This window comes from Colobus angolensis, unplaced genomic scaffold (genome assembly GCF_000951035.1).
Source record: "Colobus angolensis palliatus isolate OR3802 unplaced genomic scaffold, Cang.pa_1.0 Scaffold629, whole genome shotgun sequence".
Classification (NCBI taxonomy): domain Eukaryota; kingdom Metazoa; phylum Chordata; class Mammalia; order Primates; family Cercopithecidae; genus Colobus; species Colobus angolensis.
Genome location: NW_012119921.1, coordinates 85,293 through 94,195, shown reverse-complemented (window position 1 = coordinate 94,195; position 8,903 = coordinate 85,293). Strand labels below are relative to the sequence as shown.

The 8,903-nt window shown below is 43.6% G+C and overlaps 1 protein-coding gene across 1 annotated transcript in view; it reads right to left on the bottom strand.

Moving 5' to 3' along the window:
* Positions 1-591: 591 nt before the first annotated feature.
* Positions 592-8,903, bottom strand: part of LOC105527499 (tyrosine-protein phosphatase non-receptor type 18) — a 12,317-nt gene continuing 4,005 nt past the window's right edge. The window contains exons 5-11 of the mRNA XM_011963817.1: positions 3,021-3,089; positions 2,092-2,151; positions 1,734-1,876; positions 1,302-1,368; positions 1,143-1,220; positions 964-1,053; positions 592-729 (exon numbers count right to left, since the gene is read on the bottom strand). Coding sequence (XP_011819207.1) covers positions 592-729; positions 964-1,053; positions 1,143-1,220; positions 1,302-1,368; positions 1,734-1,876; positions 2,092-2,151; positions 3,021-3,089 — 645 coding nt within the window. The remainder of the gene's footprint in view (positions 730-963; positions 1,054-1,142; positions 1,221-1,301; positions 1,369-1,733; positions 1,877-2,091; positions 2,152-3,020; positions 3,090-8,903) is intronic.

Genomic DNA, 8,903 nt, shown 5'->3' with positions numbered 1-8,903 from the left:
AGGAAAGGATGGCCGCGAGGACAAGAGCCTTAAGTCTCCGTGCGAAGGCGGCTCAATCCCATGCCCGCAGCACTCAACGTGCAGCCTGACAAGAGGGCGGCATCTAGAATTATTTGCTGAATTGTTTTTTGTTGCTTTTTGAGACAGGATCTAGCTCCGTCGCCCAGGCTGGACTGCTGTGGTGCAATCTCCGTTTACTGCAACCTCCACCTTCTGGGACTCTCCTGCCTCAGCCTCCGAAGTAGCTGGGACTATAGGCTCCCGCCAGCATGCCTGGCTAATTTTTGTGTTTTTAGTAGAGACAGGGTTTCACCGTGTTAACCAGGCTGGTCTCCAACTGGCCTCAAGTGATCCACCCTCCTTGGCCTCCCTGAGTGCTGGGATTACAGGCGTGAGCTACCTGAATTAAGGTTTCATTGGAGGATCCTAACTCAGAAGGCAGGGCAAGCCTTAGAGGCAGAGGCAAGGGGACCACTGTGATGAATGAATCATCTTGGAGTGCGTTCCCAGGGCTCAATTTAAAGAAAGGGCCAGAGAGCACTTGGCGAAGTGAACGAGGAACGGACTGGTGTTCCAAGGATGAGGAAGGGGTTAGCCTGAGAAATTGGGTAGGGAAGAATGTGGGAATGGAGCCGGGTACCTGAGGACCCCTCCTGGTGGGCGGGGTATGGCGAGAAGTGCCTGGGGAGTCTGGAGTAAGAGGGCATCCTTGTAGAGTGGGGCACAATTCTGAGGAAAAACAGGAGGGGAGGCTCCTGAGGGAGGAAGCTGGCCAGGCCTCTCACGGGGCTCTGGGAGAAAGCTTAAGACGGGAGAGCCTGATAAGGATGCCCGGAGGAGGGCACAGGTGGATGTCATAGTCAGTGCCCGCTCCCAGGAGTCCCGGGGGCTGGACCCTGCTTGGGGTCCTGGTCTCTGAGGGTGCTGATGGTGGACAGGAGAGTGGGAAAGGGGCCTCTGTACGTCTTTGATGTTCTGGTAGTGGAGGCTGGCATTCTGGAGCGTGGAGCAGAACATCTGGGCCACCGTGTGGTACAGGAACCTGTACTGCTCCTGTTGGGGTGAGGGACCATCAGGAAGGGAAGGCAGGGAATGACAGCAGTGGGCCACTGTCCCTGAAGATCAGGAGACCCAGCGTTCACCTCTGTCTGCACGGCCGCAGGCCGCTGCTTCCTCATCTCAAGGACCACATCAAAGAGGCTGAAGTCAGGTGGGATCATCTGGGGCAGACAGACAAGGCACTTGAGCAGGACACGAGGTCATGGGCAGCACACTGCACACACAGGATGCCTGCATCGTACCTGGGTCAGGAGCAGCTGCCTCACATAATCCACGGTGCACAGGACACCTGTTCGCCCACAGCCCGCACTGACAAGAGAATCAGAGCATGCCTGGTCAGGTCCTGACCACAACCCCTTTTAGACAGGGCATTTGGGGATGGGGGTGAGGGTCCTAATGGATCCCTTGTGGAGCCTCTTGATTCCCAGAATCTCCAGATTATATCTGAGCAAGGAAAACCTTTTTAATCACTTACATTTTGTTGAGCAGCAGCTGTGTGCTTATTCCCCAGCTGAGTCTATGCTGAATAAGTGCTCACAATTACAGTCCATGGAGGCGAGCAAGGTTTCTCAAAGTAAGCACTCAGACTACAAGACTAGCCCCATGCCCTGCATTCCCCTCCCTGCCCTGTCCCCTCTGCCTCACCAGACCCTCCTGAAGCCCATTTCCAGAACCTGCAGTGGACACAGAGGGGTTCAGGGCCAGATCCCTGGAGGCGACGGGCTTCCTCCACCATGGCAAGCATGTGGTCAGGACTGCTGGGGACCCCACGGTTTGGCCAGGACATATACTGTAGCTGGGACACAGAACGGGACTCCTGAAACACAGAAAAAGATGAGCAAAAGACTTAGAAAAAAAAAAAGCATTAATTGGGTACCTACTATACACCAGGCCCACTTCTAGGCATCTTCCATTTATATCTACCAGAGAATAACTGAGGAGGTGGGTACTAGTATGATGCCCATTTTTACAGGGGAGGAAATCTCTCCCCTTTCAGGAGCCCCTTTGCCTCCTCCTTCCTTGTCACAGTACCTTCTGGAATGTGACCTTGAGGGTCCTCAGCATGATGTCCTCATTCAGCCACTTCTTTATCTGAGTAAGGGGGGGTGGGGCAAGTAAGAAGAGGGAGAACAAAGATCACAGGTACCAAAAGACATTTATAGAAAGCAAAGCATTCCTCATTAAAAAAGCAAATACAGAAAACATTTTAAAAATTCACATAGCCCGGCCGGGGGCGGTGGCTCACGCCTGTAATCCCAGCACTTTGGGAGGCCAAGGCGGGTGGATCATGAAGTCAGGAGATGGAGACCATCCTGGCTAACACAGTGAAACCCCGTCTCTACTAAAAAATACAAAAAAATTAGCTGGGCGTGGTGGCGGGCGCCTGTAGTCCCAGCTACTCAGGAGGCTGAGGCAGGAGAATGGTGTGAACCCGTGAGGCGGCGGAGCTTGCAGTGAGCGGAGATCGCGCCACTGCAATCCAGCCTGGGTGACAGAGCTAGACTCCGTTTCAAAAAAAAAAAAAAAAAAAATCATATAGCCCAAACTTCCCCAAAGCTTTCATTAAGGAAACATTTGACACAGGAGAAAAAGAGGAACTATTATAAAAACACAAGGCCTTTTGCAGTGAAAAGAGATTATTTTCTAAACTGAAACTTTTATTGTATTTATTAAGTACTAATGGTATGTATGACTTGAGAGTTCCCCCAAGCTCTTTTGAAATGGTAAGAGAAGACTTCCAAGAACCTAACCAGACACATTTACATGACAGAGATAACTGTGATTGTAGCCAAAATAAAAAAGCAAAGGCTATCCCTATATTAAGTTCTAAGTATTTGCAGGCTGACACCAGAGGGTTTCCTGCAGTGTAAGTGGACTGTGGGTTAAGTCATTCATCCTTTTAGGCCCAACCCAAAGCCTTTCCACCCTGGGAATCTTCCTTGAAACCTCCCACAGCTCACCAGAGTGATGCAGAAAACCCCAGTCTGCACTGGCTCCTGCTCCTGGGCCCAGTACCGCTCACACCTTTTCTGCAAAGGTAAGGGACAAAAGGCAGGGAGTGAGAAGAGGGAGTCAGCTTTAGAGCTAGCTCAATCCTGCCACACGACACAGTATAGCCGTACAGGCGGCTATACTTACAACCTGTAACAGAGGCCAGCCAACAGAGCCATCAGATTAAACACATGCAGACTCAATGGAGGTGCGCTGCTGACCATGCAGGGGAAATACAGCCCAGGATATGCTCCCGCTGTAAGCAACTAGGAACTGGACAAAATACATGAGCCACTATTTTCAGACACTGGTTGGCAGGCGTTGCAGTACTGTGGTCACTGAACAGACCACTCTGGCTTATTGCATGGAAGTGTCACCAGGCTGTAAGACATGAGTCTAATGATTCCACAGAGTTGAGCCAGAGACCATGGCTCAAGGAGGCCAAGGCAGCTAGAATTTGCAGGGCTGAGTCCTGCAAGGAACAGAGCTATGCAAATAAAAGAAAAACTTGCATAGAAGTCCCCTCCTTGATTCTTTGGTTGAATAATCTGAATATATACAGCATGAAACCCTATGAGGCCAGGCAAGAATAACTTCCCATGAAAGAATAGTAGGGATCTGTATGATGAACATTTCCTTGAGCTCACTATGGAAAAGAATTCACATTCCTTCTAGCTAGAGTGTAGAGGCATTATCAACTATAAGGGGCATTTAGTAGGGAACCTAGAATGACCACACGTTAGAAGTATGGCTAAATTAATTCTAGAACAGAGGCTACTTGATCAGCCATCCAAAAGTTCCTGAAAAGGCAAAACACTCTAAAGAAAACAATCCAACAGTTACCTGTGCAAAATTCAAAATATCAAGCATCCAATAAAATTGTATTGGATATACATAGAAGCAGGAAATTGTGACCCATAACCAGGAGAAAAATCAGTCAGTAGGAAAGGGCCCAGAAATGACAGTTCAGGAAAGAAGTGAAAACTCTTAAAAGAGCTACTACAAATATACTCAAAGATGAAAAGGAAAACATGAACATGCTGCAGAGTGGAATGAAAGATAGCAAAAATACCTGAATGGAATTTATAAAGAAGAAGAATAAGATGTATGAAATGAAAAATCAACTAATAGCAGAGTAGACACTAGAAGAAAAGATCAATAGACATAAAAACGTAGCCATATAAATAATTCAAAATGAAATGAAAAAAATGAAGAGAATCAGTTCTCTGTAGAAATATACCAGACAGTCTAGTGTATGTGCACATGGAGTCCAGAAGGAAAGGAGAAAGGGGGGATAACAGAAATTTATGTGAAGAAATAATAGGTGAAAATTTTCCCAAATTCGATGAAACTATGAATCCACAAATTCAAGAAAGTCAATGAATCAGAGGGAGAATAAACCTAAAGAAAGTCACACCAAGGCAGATCATGATCAAATTACTGAAAAAGATGATTTTTTTTTTTTTTTTTTGAGACACTTGCTCTGTCACCTAGGCTTGGAGTGCAGTGGCGCAATCTTGGCTCACTGCAACCTCCATCTCCTGGGTTCAAGCGATTCTCCTGCCTCAGGCTCCCGAGTTGCTGGGATTACAGACATGTACCACCACACCCAACTTTTTAAAAATATTTTTAGTAGAGACGGGATTTCATCAGGTTGACCAGGCTGGTCTCAGCTCCTGACGTCAAGTGATCCACCCGCATTGGCCTCCCAAAGTGCTGGGATTACAGGCATGAGCCACTGCACCCGGCCCCAGAAGAGAAAATCATAAAAGCATTATGCACAAAAAGGCACATCACATACTGAGGAACAAAGTTCAGAATTATAGCAACATTTTGTCAGAAACTGCAAGTCAATGGTATAATATCCAAAAAATGCTAAAAACCTTTTCAGACAAAAGCTGAGGGAATTCATCACAAACAAATTTGCACTCTGAGAAATATTAGAGTAAGCTCTTCAGATGCTTATAGACAGTGGCTGCTGCCTGTAATCCCAGCTATTTGAGAGGCTAAGGCAGGAGGATTGCTTATGGGCACTTCAACACCAGCCTGAGCAACACAGCCTGTATCTTAAAAAAAAAAAAAAAAAAATTAAATTAAATTAGCTAGGTGTGTTGGCAACATAACTAGCCTGTATCTAAAAAAAAATTTTTTTTTTAATTAGCTGAGTGTGGTGGCACACCTGTACTCCCAACTACTTGGCAGGCTGAAGTGGGAAGATGGCTTAAGTCCAGGAGTTTGAGGCTGCAGTGAGTAGTGACTGCATGCTGCATTCCAGCCTGTGTGAGAGTGAGACCCTAACTCTTAAATAAATAGAATAAGTAAGCTCTGCATACAAAAGGAACATGATACAAATGGAAATACAGATCCGCACAAAGTAGCAGAGTAGGGAGAAAAGTAAGTGACTAAATGTAAAAGATATTTCTCTCATTTTAAACATCTTTGAAAAAATAACCTAGTGAATTTTATCAAAGAGGAATTAATACCAGCCCTTCACCAACTCTTGCAAAAAAAACTGAGAGGAACCGTTTCCCAACATATTGTATGAGGCAAGTATTACGCTGCCACCAAAACCAAAGACATCACAAGAAAAGAAAACTACTAACCAATATCTCACAAACACAGAAACAAAAATTCTCAACGAAATACTAGCAAAGTGTTAAACACCATGACTAAGTGGGGTTAATCCCAGGAATGTAAGATTGGTTCGACGTATGAAAGTCAATGTCATACACCACATGAGTAGAATACAAAGCAAATGATCATCTGAATAGATGTGAAGAACAAAATTTGACAAAACCCAGCGGTCTTTTATAATGAAGTTCATTAGAAATTCAGTGCTCAGGATTCTTATTGGGGCACCTTCTGCACAGCATGTAGGCACACTCTGCCTAGGCTGTACCAAAATGTCAGACTACCAGCGGGAGAACGGGTGTTCTGCAGAAAGCATATTGTTTGTGTTAACAGTTTAGGCATAGTGAGCACAGTTATCAGAAAGCTACGTTTCTCGAGGCCACCCAAGAGTCTACAGGAAGGCCTTTCAAAGCATAAACAGTTATGCTTGCTATGTTTAACTCTTCTGCACGGCAGGGGACCTACCCAAAATAGCCAAAACAATCTCGAAAAAAGAACAAATTTGGAAGACTCATACTTCCTGATTTCAGAACTTCTACAAAGGTATAATAATCAAAGCTATGTTATACTGGCACAAAGATAAACACATCAATCAACTTAATAAAATTGAGAGTTCAGAAATAAACCCTTATATTTATGGCCAATTAATTTTCAACACAGGGGCCAAGACCATTCAATGGGCAAAGCATATAGTCTTTTCAACAAATGGTTGTGGAATAACTGGATAGTCACATGCGAAAGAGTGAGTGTGGACCCCTATCTCACATCACATAGAAAAGTTCACCCAAAGTAAATCTGAGACCTAAATGTAAGCAAGAAAACTACAATACACTTAGAAGGAAAAACAGGAGTAAGTCTTTATGACCTCTGATTAGGCGATGGCTTCTTAGATACACCAAAAGCACAGCAACACAATAGATTGGAATTAAAATTTCACAAAATGTTTGTGCCTCAAAACACACCATCAAGAAAGTGAAATGACAACCCACAGAATGGGAAAGACATTTTAAATCATGTACTGATAAGGGACTTATACCCAGAATAACTCTTACAACTCAATAATAAAAAACAACCTCAAATAACCCAATTTTAAAATGAATAAATGACCTGAATAGACATCTGTCCAGAGAAGATATACAGATGGACGAATAAGCACATGAAGACCAAAACCACCATGAGGTACCACTTCCCACTCATTAGGGTGACATATATGTCATTGTCATATGCCACACGATGTTTTGGTTAACAACAGATCACGTATACGATGGTGGTGCCATAGATTATAATGGAGTATATGTAGAAACCTGACACATGGCACTTGATATTGGCATTGCATATTAAGTTGGGGAAATGACTGATAGTAATGGTGCTGGGACATTTGGTTTTCCATATGAAAAAATATATATAAATAAAAACGTATATACCATCTGTGTTTGTGTAAGTATACTCTATGATGTTCCCAAAGAGAAGATAGTCTAATAATGCAGACCATATCCCTGTCATTAAACTACACATTTCCCTCCCTCTCTCTCTCTCCGTTGATGGGAACGTGAAATGGTACAGCCACTGTGGAAAACAAAATGTTAAACATACAGTTATCACATGATCCAGCAATTCCACTCTTGGTGTATACCCAAGGAACTGAAAATAGGGATTCAAACAGATACTTGTATACCAATTTTATTTTATTTTTTCTGAGATGGAGTCTCGCTTTGTCTCCCAGGCTGGAGTGCAGTGGTGCAATCTCAGCTCACTGCAAGCTCCACCTCATGGGTTCGTGCCATTCTCCTGCCTCAGCCTCCCGAGTAGCTGGAACTACAGGTGCCTGCCACCACGCCCGGCTAAGTTTTTGTATTTTTAGTAGAGATGGGTTTCACCATGTTAGCCAGGCTGGTCTCCACCTCCTGACCTCGTTATCCACCTGCCTCGGCCTCCCAAAGTGCAGGGATTATAGGCGTGAGCCACCGTGCCCGGCCTGTATACCAATGTTTGTAGCAGCATTATTTACAATAGCCAAAAGGTACAAACAACCCAGATGTCCAACAGGTGAATGGATAAACAAAATGTGATATATACGTACAATGAAATATTATTTGGCCTTGAAAATTGTGAAATTCTGATACACACTGCAACATGGATGAACCTTGAAAAAAGGGCAAGTATTGTATATTAGTGTATTCCTGATTCCACTTGCACAAGGTACCCAGAATGGGCAAATTCATAGGGACAGAAAGGAGAATAGAGGCTACCTGGAAATGGGGAAATGGGGAGTTATTGTTTAATGAGTACAGAATTTCTGTTTGGGATGATGAACATGTTCTGAAAATAGACAGTAGGAATGGTTACATCCATTGTGAATGTACCTAATTCAATTGAATTGTACACTTGAAATTGTTTAAATGGCAAAATTATTTTTAACATTGCTCACTGAGCACCTATAAAATGGCAAATTTTATGTTATGTATATTTTACCACATCATTTAAAGAAAGACACAATGGCATACCACTTCACATCCCCTAGGATGGCTATAAAAACAAAAAGACAGTAACAAGCATCAGGGAGAAGAAATGGGGACCCTCAAACATTGCCGTGGAAATGTAAAATGATGCTACCACTGTGGAAAACAGTTTGGCAGTTCCTCAAAATGTTAAAAATAGAGTTTCCATATGGCCCAGCAATTCCCAGCAATACCCAAGAGACATGAAAACACACATCTACACAGAGACTTGTATATCAGTGTTGATAGCAGCACTGTTCATAATAGCCAAAAAGTAGAAAGAACCCAAATTCTATCAACTGATAAGTAAAATGTAATGGATCCATTCATTGGAATAGTCTTCAGCAAAACAAAACAAACAAACAAACAAAAAACATGCTAGGCAAAAAAAGGCTATATATTATATGATTGCATTTATATGAAATATCCAAAGTAAGCCAATCTATAAAGACAAAAATAGATTAGGGATTGTCTAGGGCTGTAATGGTTGGTGGGAAATGGGGAGTGACTGCTAATAGATATAGGATTTTTCTTTTTTCTTATTTATTTATCTATTATTATTATTTTTTTTTTTAGAAACAAGAGTCTTGCTCTGTCGCCAGGCTGCAGTGCAGTAGGGCGATCTTGGCTCACTGTGACCTCCAGCTCCCTGGTTCAAGCTATTCTCCTGCCTCAGCCTCCTGAGTCGCTGGGATTACAGGCATGTGCCACCACGCCCAGCTA